At 38.3% G+C, this 22,406-nt stretch overlaps 1 protein-coding gene across 1 annotated transcript in view; it reads right to left on the bottom strand.

Moving 5' to 3' along the window:
• Tox (thymocyte selection associated high mobility group box) overlaps positions 1-22,406 on the bottom strand; it is a 299,289-nt gene that overhangs the window by 48,488 nt on the left and 228,395 nt on the right. The window contains exon 5 of the mRNA XM_028769243.1: positions 3,987-4,268. Coding sequence (XP_028625076.1) covers positions 3,987-4,268 — 282 coding nt within the window. The remainder of the gene's footprint in view (positions 1-3,986; positions 4,269-22,406) is intronic.

The raw sequence follows: 22,406 nt of genomic DNA, 5'->3' as shown, positions 1-22,406 counted from the left end.
GATATGGAAGACAGTGGATTTGGTGTGACTTGGTGAACGAACATCACAAAAACATGTTAGAGGAAACTCAAAATTCTCACAGAACTAATGAAATAAAAGTAAGTAAACAAACATTAATTTTCCCAGTCTTAAACTCAGAGATTGTGGGATGAAAAAAAAAGTAAAAAAACGTAACGAAGATAGAACAAGTCGTATAAAATACCTGTGGGGCAAACAGGAAAAAATGCAATGAGGACAGATGGGCCCAGCTGTTTGTGTAAAAGATGTAACTATTCCATTTCAGAGTAAAAGATCATTTACCCATGTACCCTTTACATGATACATGTAAACACAAGGATGTTTTCAATGGAAAAATGAAAGCAAAAGCAAGCAAAAAAACTTACCCATATCCGCTGTGATTCATAGCCTAACTAAAGGAATAGCTAACTATACCCCAAATACACTTGCAATGCCAGGCACTACAAGTGTTTTGAAGTATCTGTTAAATTACAGGAACTGGATTATGAACATAGAGCAGCAAGCTGCCTGAGCTTGAAGCTTGTTGTTTTTTTTTTTTTTTTTTTTTTTGCCTCTCTCTGCAGGTCTCATTTGTGACTTGAAGCTGTCAACAGAGCCCCGGAGCAGTGAAAGCCATGGGTGGTGCTTGTAAGATGATAATTAATTCTACTGGTGTATTTACAGTATTTTTTTCTGTCAAAACAGAGTTATTCTATTTAATTGTTCAATTAGATAATCTGGAATCAATATGCAATTGCTTAAAGACAGCATGGCGTGTTAAGAGCGGTGATTTGAAAGCTGCTTCTGCCAGTACTCCATACTCCTGTATGGTTCACTTGTTATAAGTGATTCCAATGATCTTTTGACTTGATGCTGTTTCACATTTAACTAGAGTTGTTGTAATGCCACATTCCACAGAAATCCTACACACACAAAGGAAAAAAATACTGTATAATTCTTAAGTGTCACAAAAAATACTTAGTTTCAGCAGAGGAGTTTTCTAGCAGTTTAATACATGTAAGACGAATGTAACACACATAACACATATAAACATCAGAAAAATTCTGAATCAACGGTGAGCAACAGCATTCAGAAGTAAAATAGGGGATGAATTTTTCTTGAGATGGAAAATACAGTTCAACAGAACCTCTGGAATGTTCGTGCAAAAGGAAAAAGCCACTAAAAAAAATAAGGATATATTTGAGAAATCCATCTTTTTAGCCATACACACCAATAGCTCAAGAGCCTGCTGCTACAGAATATAAATTCTTCCACACAGACTTACAGCCACTGGCAGAGACTTAAGAAAGATTTTTTGAGATCTGGGTAGTGAGTGATGGATTGGAAAGTCACTAGTAAAATTTCACATCCTCCATGTCCTATGTTGCCCTGGTCCTTTCTGACCCTCATTGAGATAGGTCCTAAGAGATTAACAGTAAGTGGCAGAATGAGAGTTCTAAGAATTTCAGGTTCTTATCCACTCACCCACTCATGTAATTTGAAGAGTGTATACAATGATACTGTAGTTATGACATATTCTGTACAAAATTTATTTTAGAAGACACCACAAATTTTGCATTAATGTTTTGAAATGTCAGGAAGGACCTCTGATAAAGATATAACCATGATGCCCAAATTGACCATTACTGTGAGCTGAACATTAATTCAACACACACACATATGCACGAATATAATACAACATATATAATTTCTGCCTAGGTTATCGCCTAGAAACCATGAATCTCAGGCAACAAGCATATGGTTGATGTTCATATTTGGGTTCAGAGAATCACTGGCTGTTAGGTACTATTAGAATAATCCATATTTCCTTAGGAAAACATCTTTGCCATCTAAATATTCACCTGGTGTCCAGGTTTTCACTGTAACAGTGATTAAATTATTATTAATTAGTCTTCTAGGAGTACCTCTCTCTGAGCATGGATACGACCTCACTTACTTCAGGATTGACAGTGACGGTGAGGAGAAGCCAATGCGTTTGCAGACACACTGAGATTTATACTTGGGATTTATTTTTATTTTGTTTGAGAAGTCAGCAAAACATGGAAGTGACTGCCAGGACGGGTAGGAGTTTGCACTCCCAGATCCCCAGAGCAAGAAGCACAGCCCAGAACATGACCATCAGTGCAGGGACCTATCTCAATGAGAGACAGAAAGGACCAGGGCAACAGAGGACATGGAGAATATGTTGGCAGTTTTGTGTGCAGGAATAGGCAGCGTGAGCATGTTGGGAGCAGAGAAAGTGCTGAGTCAGCACAGTGTCGATAGACTCAAGCCTTTATGGGTGGGTCTCAGTTGGCTATACCCAACTCTGGGTACTAGTCCCCTGTCCTGCCCATCCCAAATACCAAGGCATCAGGAGTACAGAAAATACTGTCAATGCTATCAAAAAATTGAATTAATCTATGGATTACAATGATCTGAACTATTAACAGTTTCGTGCATCATCTATTTACAGTCACGTAGATAACAGCCCCACAGATCTGATCCTATAGATCCTATAGATTAGATTTCATAGCAATTCCTTTAGCAGAATATTGGCAGTTTACCTTCTGCCAAGCAAGATTCTTATGAAGGTGATAAGAAAACAGAGTGGCTAGCACATCTGACAATTTACTAGGAAGATTTTAAGAGAAATAAATGAGAGCTCTTGAAAGGTGGTTCAGCAGTTAAGGGCCTGAGGACCTGAGTTTGGTTTCAGCATCTACAGCGGGCAGTCACAAAAGCCTCCAAGGAACCAGAGCCTCTGGCCTCCCAGGGTACCTGCCCTTACCTGCATATTGTCCACCCACTGCCTAAACATAATCACAAATAAAATAAATCTTTAAAAAAGAATGAGAATACAAAGACAGTATCCATGTACTTGTGGGCATGTTCAAAGTAGGTAGACACACATCCTGCTCACTGGCATAAATCTGGGTGGTACTTCATTAGTAATTTGGGAGGGGAAGGAGGGAATAGTTTAGTGTTTTAAGCAAAAGCAAAAAAGTACAATAGTATATAAAACTATTATACTTTAAAGTGACAACTTCCTTAAACAACTTTAACGGAATTTAAAGGAAATTTCCCCTAATTTTCCCCTCCAAGTGTATTTAAAAAGCAATTTCCCACTCAAATGACTTAAAGAAAGGCATCTGGTGATGGACCCATAGGGAACCACAAAACATTAGCACCCAGGCCTCTGTTCTGCATAGTCTTCTTATGCCTTGCCTGTTGCTAGTATGGAACAATTGGGCCAGGCAATCCAAAGCTGTCATCTAACTACAACATTATAACATGCATTCTGACCCCTATCCTAACTCCCTACACACACACTACTGGACTTTTGCTGTCTTAAAGTACACTGGAGTGGAGATATAACTCAGTTTTGTAGAGTGCTTTCCCAGCATGGGTTTGATCTTTAGCTTTCCATAAATCTGGTGTGATGCTACAAGCATTTAATCCCAGCACTCAGGAAGTAGAAACAGGGCCATAAGAAGTTCAAGGTCTTCCTCAGTTACATAGCACCTCAGGAATCTGAGGCTAGCCCATGATATATGAGATCCTTGTAAGGAAAAAAAAATGGCCCTACAGAGAAACATGTTTTTAGAAGGGAATAAGATAGACTCTATTGCAGAAGTGAAGTGGAACAGAGTTTATCTAGCCTTAGTCACTCTGTGGACTATACATCTTCAGAGTGAAAATAACATTAACAACCTTTGTGTTAACACACACACATACACCACACATACACATATATGCGTACATACGTACATACATACATACATATATACATACATACACACACATACACACATTGAAAGGACAAATAAGGAACTTAAAAGTATAAGGTAAGAACGCGGTTGAATCCATTAAGTTTGTAACCTCCTGCTTCATTAACCAAATATGTGCTTCCCACCAGTGTTTCTCATAGGGAAGACATAAGCACATCCTCCTCACATGGCAATGAAGGTGGCGAGCACAGATCATACCTTGGAGGTATCCTCACACTCATCCTCATGCACTGAGCTGGACGGTGAAGGGGTCGCAGACTTGCTCCCAGGTGGAGAAGGGGAGTTGTGGGGGACATTGGTTCCTCCCATGTTCAAGCCCAACTGTGCGCTCAGCTGTGACTGGTTGATGGTGGTCAGCTGGCCATGTTGCATCATGCTTGCCTGCTGTCTGATGTCTGTAGGCTGGCCTCTCGGCCTTATGGCTGCCATCTGAGGATGGGAACTGTACTGAGCTCCTTCTGCATTCCCAATGTCTTGCATCTGAAATGAATGAACGAATAGACACATTTTCAGAAACATGCTTCTTGAAAGGTTTCTTTTATTTATTTATTGTTTTTATTTGTAAGTTTTGCCTTTTGACAAAGGATCTCACTATGCCAGCTCAGGCTACCACGAGTATTCATGTTTCTTCTGCTTCAAGGTTTGTAGTTCTGAGGTTAGAGGTGAGTGCTATCAGGACTAGCTTAGAAAAGTTTCTTTAACTTGTAGACGGTAGGATATGCTTCTAAGCATTGCACACATTAATTTCCTCTATAGTATAATTCTAACATAATTACCTTAACAAATACTAAAAATGGAGCTTGAAAATCGTTCAATTGTAGTTCTTTACTGGCATGGACAAAGTCCTGGGGTTTAATCTCATGATTACAATCAACCAATCCCAAACAAATTTTGATAATTAGGTCAACATTGCATCTTATCACCCAAGACCAGGTCCAAATACTTATATTTTTGTTCTGATAAATAGAAATCTTATTGGCTTATATTTACACATTGTAACATTGTATTTATTTATGTGATGAAGATGTCAACATGCTGGTTCTTGTTAGAATGTGGTCCAAACTACAAAGTCATTTGTGATTTTAGCATCACAGCCAACCATTTAAGCCCTGTGTTTTAATTCTAATCATTTAAAGAAGGTTTTAGAAGACAGTAGAGAATGAGCATTCTCAGTCTATAGTTTTTGAGAGTTTCATACTCGTGCATGAGTACATTGTACTTATATCACTTCTATCCCTCACCCACATCCACTCATTCTGTATTTATCATATAACACACACACACACACACACACACACACACACACACACATGTATATCTTTATAAAGCTTGACATGTCCATTTACTGTTGTTTTTATGTGCTCAAGGCTGCCAGTGGGGATCAGATAACCTCTCTCTTCTCCCTTAGTTGTCCCTTGAGAGAACTAATCATCCTTGCCTCAGAAGCCATTGACTACATATTTCTTCATTTAAGGTTCGGGTTTTGTGGGTTTCCTCCAATTTTCTGGGCATGCCAACTGCTGTGACTATCATTCATGTCTTGCTTAGGCAATCATATTGAGATTTCAGGGTTGCAGTTCCATGCCATGCCTACAAGACACTCTCTCCCTGTGGATGCTCTGGCTCAGTTAATCCTTTATTGGATAGCCAGAATTATCTCCTAACCACCTTTCACAGAACGCTTATGGACAGATATGAACCAATTGATTAATTGACTATTGTGGTGACTTGAGTGCACAGACAGATTTGAAAGTAAGACTCTAAAACTGCCAGGCCTCCATATGAATTCACTGTGCTATCAGGGTGACTGCTTTCCAGCCTTAACGAGACTCACTCTAGTAATGCAAGCAATGACTTTCATCTCTGTAGGATTAAAATGAAACACATTGGGAGATGAAGCGCTTAACATTATCTGGAGGTCAAATGCGTTGTGGAAGAGGAGTATGGTGGATTTCACTTAACTTTCTCTAGCAGTTCAAACCTAAGACATTAGGGAATGGTCCTGGTGCGTACTGGTGTGGCTTGCTTACTTCCCTGTGAGAAGTGCTCAAGATGAGAGAACAAGAGAGAGGAATATGGACGAAGATGCAGTGAAGGACTGGATAAAAGTTACACACGGAATTGAAAACTCTAATTAATGCTGTCTGCTTTTGGAAAACAAAAGATTCCACATAGACTGAGATGCTTAGGGTTTTTTTTTTTCAGGTTATAATAACATTTCAGTTGGATAATTTCTAAGCTTTTGTTGTTGTTGTTTGTTTGTTTAGTAGTAACATTATTTTCTACCAGTGTGCACACGTCATTTCATGACACTAGCTAGTCCATCCGAGTGTAGATTGAGGCTGCGCAGGTCTGGAGCCCATGTTCTTGCTTTCTGACAGACCTTTTGTTCTGGCTGTCCTCCAGCTCCTGGGCAGGCCCCACTGTTCAGCCTTGAGTTTCTGCACTTTGCGTTCTTGTTGGTGAAGCTTAGGTTGGTTCCGCAAGCTTTCTAAGTCCTTGGTCTGAACCAACATTTATTTTTCAAAAACACAAACTGTATTGCTTCCACTTCTTTAAAGGCAAATCTCACAATTCACGAACCCACCCCGCCCAGAAACAGTCAAGGGAGAGACAGCTCTCACAAATACTCTGCCATTTTCGGTGGGTACCGAGAAAATCATAAGTAACTTTTGAAAGAAGGAACATAAACTAATCTTTGAAAGGCTTACTCCCAAGTGTATTGATCTCCTATGTCTCTTAGCGTTTCCCACAGCTTTAACGATGGGTATGGAAAAATGGCTGCCTGTGAATGAACACTGCCCTATGGCACAGCTGGCTCTCCTAATCCTGCCTCACGTAAAGCGCTCAGATGCGAATTCAGCCTCGATGAGGTAGAGAACACGTTCCCTAGTTCTGTGAATTACGAGTACTCGCCAGATGAGTCAGACTTTAACGAAATCATCTTTCTAACAGTGCGGAACAACTTGAAACCTTGATTTCTTCCCATGCACCTCTGGTTCCAAAACATTTGCCACGTGTGGCATGTTTTGAGCTCGGTTTATCTCATCTGTAGTAATTTTAGCTTGGTGCTTCAGGATTATCATGTTTGAATTGATTGCCACACAGAGTCTTAAGATTCATGGCATTGAAGTGGGTTAATCTTCCTTCCGAAGCACCAATTTCTTTTACTGTTTTACAAAATATCCAATTTTTTCCTGTGTTCTTTTCTTGAGCCTTCTGGTAAAAATGTTGGATGGTGGTCAGAGCTGGAAGAAATGTCTAATAGACAGGGCTTTGAGGCGGCTGGAAGAAAACTGATCAGAGGGTCTTTGGTCTCTGATTGTCGTGCAGCTTTGAAGCATGGTCTTTAACAAGAGCGTCTATGCTGACTTGTCACACTGAGGTTATCTTTTATATGCTGCTAAAGGTAATTTTAATTGACACATCCTAATTGGTTATAGACTAAATCATCTATGTTCTTCAGCACTGTGAGGATTCCAGCACATAGTAGGAATTCATATTTTTGTGAACTGGAATGCAAAGGTGTTGGTATTCTATAATAGTATTTTTCATACTTATGGGGATAAAAATGCCACTTAAAATAAAGGAGGAAGATTATAATAACGAAGGGGAATTTCATATGCATACCTTCAAAGCCTTTTTCCAATTAATGAAGACCTAAAGTTCCATTAGAATCAGTTATGAGAGCAGAGTAGACACTGCCCATTCATTCTGCCTATGCCCCTCCTCTGTGACAGAGCTCCTGACTTGCATGGTACATTCCTTCTACAGCAGAAGGGTTCCAGGCTGAAGATAGTGGAAAACACTACATAAAAATTTGACACACCTTTCAGCATGTATGATCCCTTTGACTTTCTTTGAAACCGGAAAGAAAAACACAGGCCATGTTGCCTACCTAGGACTATAATTGTCAAACATTATTTTGGTGTGACTGGAACACATCTCCCTCCAGAAAATACTGGTAATATTGTTAGCTGTAAAGTGACAAATGATGTTAAAATTGCACTCTAGAGTAATACAGAACATTGGAGGTTTGCTGTCGGTGTCCAAAGCTGTGTGTGTATACCACAATTCTCATGGCTGCTCTTTCTTTGAACATCAGCATCCTTTCTGGTCCAATGTGGGAGCCTGGAAAGCTATCATTATCCTTGCCTCTAGCAGACAATCTATATTGAAACAGTTGTACACATAAAACTCTTAACGGCACCTCGTCTCTCTCTGCTCAGATCCAGCTGTTTAAGTGAACAGCAGTTGGTGAACAGAGCTCCAGAGCAGGGCCAGCCCCAAGGCCCTCTCTGCTAATATGGTTTACCAGCTGCTGCATTCTGTGGTCTATGTACGCAGCTCCTGGATTTGTGCCAGGTCCAACTGGAGCAAGGGAACATGAAGAATCTCCGAAGCTCTTGTGCTCACCCCTGTCTGTCAACATTTGACACCTTTCGCTGTGGAGTGCTTTCCCCAGGGCCATGAAAAGGCCCTACTGGTATTGGCTGTGACAAGTGCTTGCTCTCAAGCCCTTTTATGTCTGAACACCATCAAACACAAACCATTCTTAGCATCTAAGAAAAGCTTCAGAGTCTTGCTCTGGGTTGTTCATACAGCCCTGCATGATTAATTAGGGCTGGAAGGCCAAACAATTTTAGTTTTTTTTCCTAAGCAATGATACACTGTAAGAGTCTATGAGAAGAATGTAAATGTTGGTATTATTTAAATCCACAATTTGATTACATATTTTAATGAGGATTCAATTAATATGTAAATGAATGTATCAGAACAAATATGTGGGTAAATTTAATAATTAAATTTTACTTATTATTCACATAAGTACATTTCTATGAGAAAGCTTAATTATTTGTGTCTAAACAAGTTAAATAAATTATTCTAATGTGATGTCCTTGCATGTTCTATTTACTATTTGGACATGCATAATTTATTCAAATATCAACATTTTGCTATTAGGTATTTGACGCTAAATTCTGATATTGTCAAAAAAAACCTAAATACTACACAAATTATATTTTTAAAGATGAAGGAAATATAAGTTTTAAAGGCAGCATAGAACATTTGAATGAAATCATTTTTATCAATAAAGGTTTAAAGTTTAAATTAACTTGATTTCAACTCTGAACTTCTAAAACCAAGTTTGCTTTTGAATTTAGTATTTTAAATTCTTGATTTTCTTTCAAAAGTCAGCAGAAACTTTACTAGGCTTCAGATCTCTTTCCAGTACCCTAATGTAAGATATTTGTAGTTAGGACAAGTAGATACTGTGAGGAACACAATTCATTAGATGTTACATTTCTGAGACACTGCTCTCTCTAGAACCACCATCCTGGAGGGACATCTAAACCAGCTCAAGAAATATAGGTTCATGCTGATGTGAGCTCCCTCCCCCCACCCAGTGCTCACTCTCTGCTCCTTCAGCCCAAGGTCAGACTCATTCATGAAAAGGGATCCTCATTATTCAGTAGACTTTGTATGTAAGAGACAAACATTATTGAAGAGTATTACAAGAACAACTGAACATACTTTGCTATCATCTTTTAAAAATCTTCTCCCACAAGATGACCCAAATAGCAGACCCTAAAGGGTACAAACAACTGGGAAGAGGAAGACCTTGACTACCTGCAGTATCCCAACTGGTACCTGGCTTTTCTTTTCAGAGTTTGACTTTTGTTTCTCTCACAAACAAACATGGAAAGAAGAATCTTTGTTACCCTCACAAATATCTTCAGATTTATCGCACAACAAAGACAATCTGTTAACATTTACATGTGACGTGTCCTCTAAGGCTTAGGTTTTGCATGCTTGATGCTCAGCTTATGCAGCCATTTTGAAGGTCATAGAGCCTTTATGAAGTAGAGCCTACCTGCTAAGGTATCTTGTTGAGGATAAGCTTTGATCGATATGAAATGAACATGTCTATTTCCTGTCTGTTCTATCTGTATCCCTCTTGCCACCATATGAATAAATCTCCAATGTATGCCCAGGGACTGTGATCTGTGCCATGCTTTCCTACCAGGATGTGCTGTACTTTCTGAAATGGTGAGCCAAATGAACCTTTCCTTCTAACACTTTTTCGACAGGTGTCTTATCACAGAGACACACAGCCTTTCTCATTTTATTTGACTTCTCTTCTTCTTTCCTCCTCCTCCTCCTCCTCCTCCTCCTCCTCCTCCTCCTCCTCCTCCTCCTCCTCCTCCTTCTTCTTCTTCTTAATGGTTTGCTCTCATGGAGACACTCATCAAATTCATCAAATCAGCCTGCCTTTGTCTCCAGTGAACTACCCTAGTTCTTAGTTACTTGACCTTCATTTCCACCTTTGAAAAAGGAGGGCTTTTTCACATTCTTACTATGCCTACTACGTGGCAGGCACTGGTCTTGATTCCTGGCAAACTGAAAGTGGCTAACTTGTCTGAAACCTATCTGTATGCAGCTCAATATTCAGTCTGGGAAACATAATGCAACACATGAGTATCATTGTTGCCATAGTGATGAGTCTCAAGAAGAAACAGGGGAGAAGAAAACTGTATTTGCCTTCAAGTACATCACTGTGAGGATTAACTAAGACAGAAGAGTGTTTTCCCAAGACTGAACTTAGTTTCATGTTTGCCACTTGTGCTGAAGCCTTATCTTTGTGCTCCCTTTGAGGAGTTCTAGTTCATGGTGAACTGTTGATACAGACCACGAATCCATGCAGCCAAGGGATGCATCTGTGGGGCCTGTCTGTAGAATAAGTTGGGCAGCTTATGGCCACAGAGCACAAGGTGTCACTGTGAGAAAATAAATAGGCTCCATGAAGGCTGAGTTTATAACTTGGTTTTAATGGCTCCCTGATAAGGCTAAATAAGTACCTGCTTGACAGAAGTCTTAACAAAAAGTTTAATGTATGTAAAGGCATTCTGACTCACAGTCCATCTTTCTCATTCACAAATCTTGGCCACACCTCCTCTCCTTGTGCAACACCACCAAGGCTAGGTAGTTAGGGGTTGTGCCTTTTTACCATCTACTTATCAACTGTTTTGGACTTGGGTTGAGAAAACCCATTTCTGAATGTTTAATATGAATACCAATTGTCTCTTAATGTGATTTTTAAACTATGGACAAAATTGTCAGGCTTGATGAAGCTTTAGGAGGTGTCAGGGCTTTTCTGTTTAGCACAAGTAAGGGAAACATGAAAATTTCATGTTGATGCAAACATAGTTCGGGTCAGCGCAGGACATAAAGACTATATTGTCTAAAGAATTTTGGGTACCATGTGATCTACCCTCTGTTTCCCATATTTGTGAATTACCAGTTTCTACAAGGTTGTATTATTCTGACAATAAGAATCTATAGATCTGCTGTTGGTACTCCTGCGATTCGTCATGACACTGTTCCTTTGTGTATCCCAGGCCCTTTGTATGTCTCTCACAAAGTGTGGGCAGTGCTTTGCTCTAAAAAAGTGTCACCCTGTATCAAGTGTATCCCACAATACTCAGTTCTATTCACATCCCCTTAACTTTAATGTACACAGAGACAGGACAGAATAATGGTGTCTTTCTTTCCCTTCAGTGTACTTTCGAAACATGAAGAACATGGAAACATGAAGAACAGCCCAGAAGTCTAAGTGACGGGGAACTGGGAAGTCCTCTGAGGCTCTGCTCTGTGAGTGGTAGCTTACTGCTCAGAACTGGCTCTGCTTGTTCACGGCAGCCTGTGCCAGTCAAAACAGCTCTCTGCACTAGATTTAGATCCTATTAACTTGTGTTCTCATCTTTTCCACTGGGATGTTGATGGGATGCTGGTAGAAATGGAGATATGAGTGGCATGTTGACCTCTTCAAGCAGTTCAGAACGGGGACACTGGAGTTCATCTGGAGGCTCTTAAATCACTGGAAGCACATAGCACCCAGCTCAAAAGCACATCCCAGGAAGCAGAATTAACACTCTGCATGCATAAAAGAGCTTCTTGGGCAGTTTTTGTATGTTTCCAGCTTATTAAAAAATTGAAGAAAAGTGCTGCTTTAAATTAGCCTTTTATTATGGAATCCATTCAATAATCCTTCTAATAATATATTATAAAACATTAAAATAGCATGAATCCCAGATAGGAAAAGGCTAGAAATCCTGTCCTGTCGAGCATAGTATTAATAACTTGGGAAAAAAATCAGTCAGGGAAAATTATAATTCGTTCATTTCCTTTAAAGTGACTGACTCTGTAAGTGACCTTAAGCTCCTTTAAAACAATTATGATTCAAATATTTGTCTGCCAAAATTTTATAGCCTGTTAGATAATTGCATGAATGTAGTTATGTACAGTCGCTCTCTTCCTTGGTATACCTGATTTAGTTAATCTTAACTTCATTCATTTATGCTATTACATACTTTGAGTCATATAAAGTCAAGGTCTCAAAACTAATCATAAAAAATACTGACTGCTATTCATGCTAACATAATAACCCTTTCTTTAAAACAACTACCAATAAATTTCATTATAAGACGTTATTAAAAGGGTTAAAAACCTATTAAATGTCAAAGAATTTGCTTGACTCAAACTTCTAATAAAGAAAGAGAATAGGCTTTCTTTCTAAATTATTTAAATCTTTACTGACTGTGCAGTGAACCATGAAATTAGAAAAGTGTTATTAGAAATGTTCACTGGTTTTTATAAAAGTTGGAGCACAGAATGTATCAAGCCATAGTCTTTAACAAGACCAGTTAGAGCAGCAAGTTCCTAATCCTAAATATATGGCTTCTCCTGATAGAAAGGTCATAATTAAAACTACACTGTAAAATAGTGATAATAAAATTAAGAGTACAGAAGCTCACATGTTCATTTTGAATATGGGAGATACATGCTTTAATTTTAATTTGGACAAATATCCTCTATTTTTTTTTATTCTTCCATGTCCAGTAGAAAGACTCTCTCAATCAATGATTAGGTTTTAATAGTGGCTAATTTTAAACTAGTGTTAGCTTGAATTAACCATCATTTATAGGTTTATCACTTACCAAATGCACACTGAGATTAGAGACTTATGATCTGAAGGTTAAAAATCATAATGCTATTAATCTTGTATGTCAGGTTAAAAAATAAAATAGGTGGAAGTTATTCTTTCTCTTTTTGTCTTTCTTTCTTTCATTTTTATTGGAACAGGTTTTACTAGGTAGCCATGGCTAGCCTATAACTTGCTACATAGATTAGCCTGGCCTCTAACTCACAGAGATTCACCTCTCTGCTTCTGGAGTTCTGGGATTAAATGTGCAGTCCATGATGTCTGGCTCTGATAGCAATTATTAATAACATAACAAACATAGAGTTTCATGATTCTTAACAAGCAGTATTTAGCAAATATAATTTAAATTGGTGTGGACTCAAAAACCAGTTTCCTATCCACTATGGGTCTCCTCATTGGCTCATTCCTGGCCTTAAGTAGTCATGGTTCTAAAGTCTTGTATAAATAACACAGAACACCCACAGACACTCATTACACACCAATCAGAGTGCTCAACGTTGAGGGGCACCACATGATTGATCCCTAGAACAGCCAGAGAGACTATCTCCATCATCAGTGGTACTGTACCATGAAAATCCAAAGGTGCAGAGAGGCAGTTCTGAAGCTCTGTGGTCGGTGAGATTAATCATAACCTGTCTGATCTCCAAGCTTGACCATAACCATGACATCTAAACTAGTCACCTAGTGTATGAGCTCATATTGACATGTTATTGTAAAAGGAGGTGGCTGGAAAGACTTGCCAGTGAAGATACAGCTGGAACACAGAGCTACTGAATAGAAGGTACTGATTCCTTTGGTAGGAAATTTGCTGTAGCCTTCTTTTTCTAAACACTCTGCCTGGTACTGAAGGGGATCCTGGGAAAATAAAGGAAGATAAGAAGCATCTTGTATTCAAGACTCTCTCAGACAGCCAAATATGTACATTGAAGTGGTCTACTGTTCTGATCAAAAGCAGAGTAAAAGTCCAGAGTCCACTGGTCCAACAAGAAAACTGCACCGAAGTGAGATCCAGTAAGCACATTCTAGAATGCCGAACTCTGTTTAATGTGGGAGGATTCGTGAGAATGGAAGAGGTAGGATTTCACCTATACATGTGACGATTGTATTTTCTGAACAGCAATGCTTGTGGATAAAAATGTGAGGTATGCTGTGTAAGTGAAGTAGATGTTCCAGTTTGAAAAGTTCAATGTGTGAGGAAACCACTGGTAGGGAATTGCATGTGATAGTCAAGGGTCACACCTCTGAAGTTTTTGGATACCTCCTTCATCTGGTAATAGTTGATGCTAATTTAGCTGAAAGGCATTTACTAGTTCTTAAATTGAGGCCCAATGTTTAAAAATAACTCAAGTTTTTTCCTGCATCTTAAACAGCAGAACAACAACTACCACCCCAAAACAGTTGTGGGCAAAGCAATTTCAATTATGTGTATCCTAGATCTATACAACTCACATACAAATTATGTTCATATAGATCATCTGATCAACTATTTTAATAAAAATATTTTTATTTACCTTTTACTTTTATTTATTTTAATTCATTTTTACATATATGGATGTTTTATACGTCTGTGCATCACATGCCTGCCTGGTACTCAAGGAGGCCAAAAGGAGGCCAAAAGAAGGCATCAAATTTCTCTGGAGTGGAGTGTTAGAGAGTTGCAAGTGTCTGTATGGGTGCTGAGAATTGAACCCAGGTCCTCTGGGAAGACAGCCATTGCTCCTAACCACAGAGCCATCTCTCCAGCTCCCAACCCCCTTTTATGTTTGTTTCCCTTGTGACAAAGGACGTTCTGTAACTAGTTAATAGAGTATATTTTCAAGGTAAAGTTCAAGCAAAGCCCTATGCAGAAGAGGAGCAGAGTATTCCAGCCTCGATGTGGCTTCATTGAGGGAAGCTATTAGGTACATAAAAAAGAAAGTTTGAACCAAATCTCTTGTCCGGGATGGGCATTGAGTATATTGCTTGCTTGCTTAGAACAGATTTACTTTCTTCTTAATAGTAATAAATAAATAAATGTTTCCTAGGCTTATGGCAGTCGAGGCTAATGATTGAAAAGTCCAGATTTCCAGTATCCTCAGAGATAGAGGCTTGGTGGACAGCTGAGGAAATTTTGCAAAGTAATTCGCTCTGGAGGGCTGAGACCTAGTCAATGGATCACTCTCTTGGATTCATGCTATTATGACATTATTGGGAACTGGGTAAGAGAAGAAGGTGTGGCTAGTTAGAGGAAGTATGACTTTAGAGGATCACCTTCATGGTGATAGCTTCCTCGGTTTCTTCCTTATAATCCTTTGACTACGTTCTCCTGGCGACCATGATGCGTACTTCTTTGCCACATCTTTCCCCCGACCCCCGCTCCCAATGGTGATGGACTGAAGCTTTAAACTTGTTTTCTCAGGTTATTTTGGTCACAGTGCCACCAAAGCAAGCAGGTCCAGCTGATAGTAAGGACCTCCACTGGAGCTGACTTTCTGAACCTACTCCCTACTATTTGATGAGTGGAACTCCAGATGCAGGGAAGCCTAAAAGAATCACTGCTCCATCATTGTAAGCTTTCAGAACTGTGTGACAGATACACCATAGAAAAGGAAAATACAAATGGTGGCTACAAGGGCTCAGACGTGATTCTTGACACAATGTGGAGGCTAACTTCTAATACAAATGTAGTTAAAGTAAATCACCTCTAAACATTGGTGCCATGCCATCTGAATATTTTCTGAAACCATAACTTTAGTAAGATACTCAAATTTTCCCAGGAAAAGGGGTGTCTTGTTCATTGCAACACCCTTCTGAAACTGTTTTTATCTTAGAAGAGGTCTAATGTCTATTTGAGTTTAAATCCACATTGTGTGCCAACAGAAGTACTTAAACAGGAAGATCTTTAACAGTTAAGGACTATTGGACTCAGCCATTCAGAGGACTGTAGAGAGGAATCTCCCAGTATTCCTTTCGTTGTCTAAAGTTGTTCTTGAATCTCTTTCACTTTTCCATAAAATCGCATGATTTCTGATAAAATGTCAGAGCTGTGTCATTTTCCTGGATCTTGGATGAGTGTAAGACTAAGCCCAATCATCTCAGCTACCCTGCAGTTCTGCAACTACGAAATGTGGAACAGACCAGATTCTGGATAGGTGTACACATCCCTCCTGGTAAATTGTTCTGGGTTTAAAGCATTCCGTAGGAAGAAAATGAAAGTGAGGGGGGGTGATAAGAGAGAAGATACAAAGCAACTGTCAGGGAGGGGCTTGTTTGTGTGGATTTATTGTAAAAGATATTTTAAGAGTAATATTTTAATCAGAAGCACAATTTAATTATCTTATTTTTCCTACATTTTAATAATAGCAGTGACTTATTTTATCACCCCTCCCAAACTGTTTTTATTTTAGAAGAGATCTAATGTCTATTTGAGTTTAAATCCATACTGTGTACCAACAGAAGTACTTAAACAGGAAGATCCTTAACAGTTAATGACTACTGGACTCAGCTATTCAGAGGACTGTAGAAAGGGTACAGCCACCAGGAGTTAGTGAAGTCTATCAGGGGCAGAGGATTGCTCATTGAATAAGATGGTAGTCTAGGGTCTGAATAATTGGTAGACTAGTATGACAAATAAGTTCAAAGCCATGGGAATAAAGATAGCAGCAATATTTATTATGAAAATTTAATTGTAACAAATGAACAAGCCAGAAAGAATGCTTTACTGTGTGTACTTTTGGACACAGATCTTTATACTTTCTGGCCTTTTCAAAAGCAGTGCCATGAGGCAATTTCAACTTAGGTAAATTGTTCCTAAATGATAGCCTGGATCCTGAAAAAAGGAAGTCAATTGATAGAAGGACCATTTGGTATAGAATAGAATTAGAGTCTTTAATAATCAACCATACTTATTGATATTTAACAATTGACCATTGTATATAGTCTATATACTTGTCAATTTTGGTGTACCTTTATTCTGTTATAATAAAATAATCCAAATGCCAATGTCAAATTGAATAACTTTAAAAGAACATTAAGTGTGTGTTACTGCAAAGCAAGGCATTTCTTTCAAGTTAGGAAAAATGCACTTTGCTCATGGGTAAAATGTGGTTTAATGACATGGAAATAAGTTCATGCTTCCTCTGGATTGTATCCACATTTTTTTTTTGTTTCTAAGACATATTTAATATCTCTAGCTTAATTATATTGAACTCTCAACAACAGCTCCAATAAATTGGAAAAATCTCAGCTGATCAACTGAACAAATGGGGAGACATTCCTATTCCAAACATATAATAAGTTTGGAACTGATTCTAAGTAACAAGAAAGAATATTGACCCAGCAGTTTTTAAAATTAAAGTCATCCAATCATTTTTCTGTATCTACATTTCCAAAAGCTAATAGAATTTCCAGTACCTATTTATTTTCTGATGGAAAATATATTTTCTTTTGGAAAAGACAAACTCAGACCTTTTTTGCAATAGTATATCATATCACATTTCCTCTTTCATAGGCCAGGGTATTCCAGTTGAAGACTATAACTGCCTATCTCTTATAAGGAAACAGGGAGATTTTTTAAAAAGTTACAAACCTGGCTTCCCTCTTAGATTTTTTTGGCTTCTTTCTATGCGTGATTCACGGGGGTCTCAAAACAGATGTGGGGGGACTAACAGAGTGGAGTTACATGAGTAAGTCCCTCTCCTGTGGTCTCACTCAAGGGAAATCTTGCAGAGATTTTCTCTGGGCAGCTCATCCAAAGATCATCCTTCCTAACCTGGCATTTTTTTTTTTTTTGGCATCTAAACTCAATCTAAACTCATTTCAGACAGGGCTCCGTAACCTTTAAGATGCACATGAATTTCACAGGGATCCTATTAAAGTATGAGTGATATGATTCTGAAACCCCAGAGAGGGAACTGGAGTCTACATTTCTAATAGACTTCATGGTAGAGCCGTGTGCCTACTGGGCGAACTGAAGTTTGAGTAGTAGCACAGACTAGATCCTGAAGCTTGGTAGTAAAGCACAGACCAATTGACTCCCTTTATCAGCACTATAACGTCTTTTCCCTGTGTCTATTGCCAAAGATCAATCTCAGCTTCAATGAAGAACAGGTCTCAGAGAAGAGCTTTAGGTCATGGAATGGCAGCATCATCAGTTCAAGGTTCAGTTGACCGCTGTTTAGGAATTTCTTGATAGTCTAAATCATACAGAAGCATCGGCTGATAATATAGCACTGTAACTGCTTTTTAGATGGAATTATCAATAAGGAAATTATTTCTTTTTGGTCCTGAATTATTAATTGGTTAACAAAGACAAGGAAGGGGTTCTCTTTATCTTGCATGACAGTACATTGATTAATGTCAGAAATTCTTGCTCTTAAAAATATTTCAAAGGTACCTGAGAGTACCTTTTCAAAGCTATTAAAAACGTATTTAGAATTTCTCAATGCTTTGATAACTTCAGAAATAACTGATTAAAAATAAAAACATAATACCTCCCAAATTGGAAATGAGTAAAAGACATCATAATTTATTCTTTGAGAGGATAGAGAGGAAAAATTTCAGACCTGTGTTTTTTATGAATGTAAATGCAAACTCAAAAAAAAAATAGTCACATATTTAATTCAACACTACACAAAAGACTAGCACTCCATAACCAAGTGGAATGTTAGATGTGTAAGAGTAACCGTCATTCACATATCTCTCCACAAAATCTGATGTATCAATAAGATAAAAATTATATGACCACATCTGTATAGACAAAAAAGCACATGGTGAGGCATAACAATTATCATGATAAAAGAAGACCTTCAATGGAAAGGAATTTTCTCAGCTTGATTAAAAACATACTGTATTAAAAGCAAAATTGCTAGAAACGCTACAGTTAAAATTACACCAGTGATGTGAAACTGCCTGTAAGACTGGGAAGAAAGAAAGAAAGAAAGAAAGAGAGAGAGAGAGAGAGAGAGGGAGGGAGGGAGGGAGGGAGGGAGGGAGGGAGGGAGGGAGGGAGAGAGAGAGAGAGAGAGAGGAAGGAAGGAAGGAAGGAAGAAAGAAAGAAAGAAAGAAAGAAAGAAAGAAAGAAAGAAAGGAAATCTCTTTCTATTTACAGGTGGCTTGTTTTTGCACATAGAAAATCACAAAGAATTATCATCAACAACAAAACTGACCTGAAAACAATAAGCAAACATAGCAGATATTTAGCATTTGATGCCTCTTTTTATACCAGCCATGAGAACTGCACATTGAAGATTTAAAAACACCATTTATAAGAGTCTTCTAAAAATACAATGTAATACCTAGGTATAAATCTAAAGAAACGTGTTTAAGTCTTACAGAAAATTACAAGCCACTGATGAAGAAAATGAACTGTTATCTCAATAGATGGCAAGTACTCCATCTTCACAGATGGGAATGCTCAGAATTCGGTGTTGTCAAGTTCTTTTCAACTTCATGTATAGCCTCAGTAATATTCCAATGAAATCTCCATGAACAATTTTATAGGTACTGACAAACTGAGTCGGAAATGAGACGGTGAAGCAAAGGATCTAAAACAGACAACATAATCTGAAGTTGAATTCACACTGACAAAACTTTATTGAAAGAGCAAAATACTGAAGACTGAACCTGTTGGTAAAGAGTAAACATAGATCAATGGAATAAGATGGAGAAGAGACATGGATGTCAGCATAGAAATTCCTGATCTCTGGAAAATGAACTGAAGTTATTCTAACCAAATGAAAATTTAAAATATGGTGTTGGCATTGTGTAGGTCTACCCAGCTCCTGCACTTGCTCTCTGGTCTTAACCACTTAGTATGTTTGCAGACTTGAGGGTTGCATCCATTCACCATCTGCAGCACATTATCTTGATAATCCCCACATCCAGGTGAGAATCAGGTAATTTTGGAAGAATGGTATATCTTTACTGTATTCATTGTTGGACCTTGTTATAGACCCCTAAAATACTAAGGATTTTAAAAAGTAAAGTGATTACTTGAGAAATCTATGGTATAACTCACTATTCTATTTAGCTTCAGCCCAAAGCAGTTCAGATGAGTTATTGTCACAGTAGGAAAAAAAAAAACCAGTGGAGTTTACATGAGTGTGGCTTTTAAGTCACAACCATGTGATACTGGAAGATTCTTTAATATAGAGATTGCACAGAATGAGTATATACTTGAGTCTCTGTTGTCAATAACTAATGATTCTGAAGATAGTGACAAGACTCAGTAGTTAGGTGCTTGTTGCTCTTCTTCCCACTCACCCACATGGTGGTGTATGAAGAAGAACTGGTATATCACATGCACTCAGATCCCTGTCAGGCCTGGCTCACTGCAGAAGTTCAGAGACATTTGGTGAATGCCTGTACATTAAAAACAAAAAGCCTCAGAAAACATGGCCATTGATTTCTCCACTCTCACTATATGTTCTGATTACTCAGGGTTATGAGGATGCCATAGGTGCTGTCTTAGGTAATTCTTCCTGCAACAGAAGGACAATCAAATACCATGCCAAGTGTCAAAGGTTCCTAGAAGCCAGGGTTCTCAGGCTCTCCCTTGAGTGCCTGAAGTCAGCTCTGAGGCCACCACTAACAAAGCAGCCATCTTTGCAGCATTCAGTTCATCACATGTGATGTTTTCCTTCTTCTCTCCTTTCTCTGTCTCTTTCTATTCCCTTTTTATTACATCTTGCTTCTCTCTTCTTTTTCTCTTCATCTCCATCCTTCCTCTTCCTCTTTCCCTCTTGTCTTTTTTTTGTGTGAATAAAATGGCAGCTCTGTATGCTTTTCTGGCTAAAAATACATTATCTCAGTCTAACTATATGAAAATCATCTGACAGATTCCAGCAGTGGAACAATCTAGAGAATAAAGGAATTTCTCAAAATTGTGGAATCATTCCAAAAAGAAACATCATGTATGCAACAACATGTAGTGAAAAAAGAGGCCATGAATTTGAAGGAGAGCAAGGAGGAGTTACGTGGGAGGGTTTGGAAGGAGGAAATGGAAAAGGTGTGATTCTTAGCTATCACACCAGGAGTCTAGTGTAGCTTACTTATGTCCCAAATAACAAAGGATCATCAGTTCTATAGAATTCTAATTGGAAGGCTTTGCCCATAAGGGTAGCTTTCAATGCAAATGAAATTTTATTTATTTATTTTCTCATAAACTTACCCAAACTCAACTCAATTATTCTTATGGTGACCTGTCTACTGGCCAAAAAAAAAAAAAACCCAAAACAAAACTAAACAAAACAAAACTAAACAAACAAACAAACAAACCTTGTAATATTCTTACTAAAGGAAGGAATGAAGGTAAGGAAGAAAAAACAAGCCTTTTAGTTTATTTTCATCTGAAAAACACACAAATGCCCTGAGAATGTTATAGGAGTCAGGAGCAATCTACAAAGACAGAATCCCTAACAAAGACAAACCAGAATCACTGGATTGAGCCACGAATATGGGACTGTATTGGGTTGTTTTGAAACAGATTTGACTGGTGATTTTTCTGTTCTCAAAGGGTACACCTTATTGCCACAGTTATCTCTTGATCCAGAACTATTTCAATTCAACTGAAAGGGAGAACTGAATAAACCTTATTAATCTTAAGGAATATTGAGAAGGATGAGGGATGGAAGATTCTAAAGGACTTTTGGCAAGGAAAAAAAAAAGGTTAGAATTTTAAGAGAGATTGACTGTTTCTGAGGTGCGTTCTCTGGGATGCTCCTGAAGTCCGGCCTTGGACTCCACTGAGCTGTGCTCTCTTCCATTCAACAATGTGTGCTTTTCTCCTCTACTAGTTCATGCCCTAGATGTTGGGAACTTAGCTGACAACAAGGGATTCTGGGTTCTCTTGTTCTCAACAACAACCTAAGTTTGAATCTGTGCCTCTTCCCATCTTCTTATAAGGAGACAGAGAGGGGCTGTGACAGAGAGGGATGGTGTGATCATCTGAGCTGGGTGTGGTGGTATGCACCTATAATTCTAGTTCATGGGAGGCAGAGTCAGGAAGATCACTCCAAGGCTGAGGCCATCTGCATAGTGAGTTCTAATACTATCTTTAAAAAAGAAAAAAAGAAAAAAAAAGAATGAAAAAAAACACAAGAAAATCTGAGAAAGGGTCATAACTTGGAGTTTAATGACATACAAAGGATCTAAGATGAGATCCTAGGACCAAAAGAGGACAACTGGGGGAAGCTAGGGCTATTCAAATGTAGTGGGACTTAAGATGGCCATGCATCAATGCCAGTTTATAAGGTTGACATGTGTACCCTTCTAAACTGTGACATGTTAAAAACATGAAACTAGATATAGTGTATTCTCTCTGTAGATGAGTATAGTAATTTTTAAATCAAAACCTTTTTCAATATTGTGTATTCACTTAAAAGAAACTGGCTCTAATTTTATTCTTCAAGGGTTGAATTGAGAACTATAAATAATCAAGTAAGTTTCCAAACCTGTTTATGCCTGTTATACTTTGTGATGTGATTAAACTATGTATTCAAATCCTGTTTGAACAGGTTGAAATATGCTGCATGAAATGGGATTTCTATATCATTTAGCCCTAGGAAGACTGAATGGAGATACTTTGCTAATAAACTTGTTAATTTTGGCATACTACTACAAAAGCTATGAAACTTTCT

Source organism: Grammomys surdaster, unplaced genomic scaffold (genome assembly GCF_004785775.1).
Source record: "Grammomys surdaster isolate TR1022 unplaced genomic scaffold, NIH_TR_1.0 64, whole genome shotgun sequence".
Taxonomy (NCBI): Eukaryota; Metazoa; Chordata; class Mammalia; order Rodentia; family Muridae; genus Grammomys; species Grammomys surdaster.
Note: the sequence above shows the minus strand (reverse complement) of the source record. Positions and strands in the feature narration are given on the sequence as shown.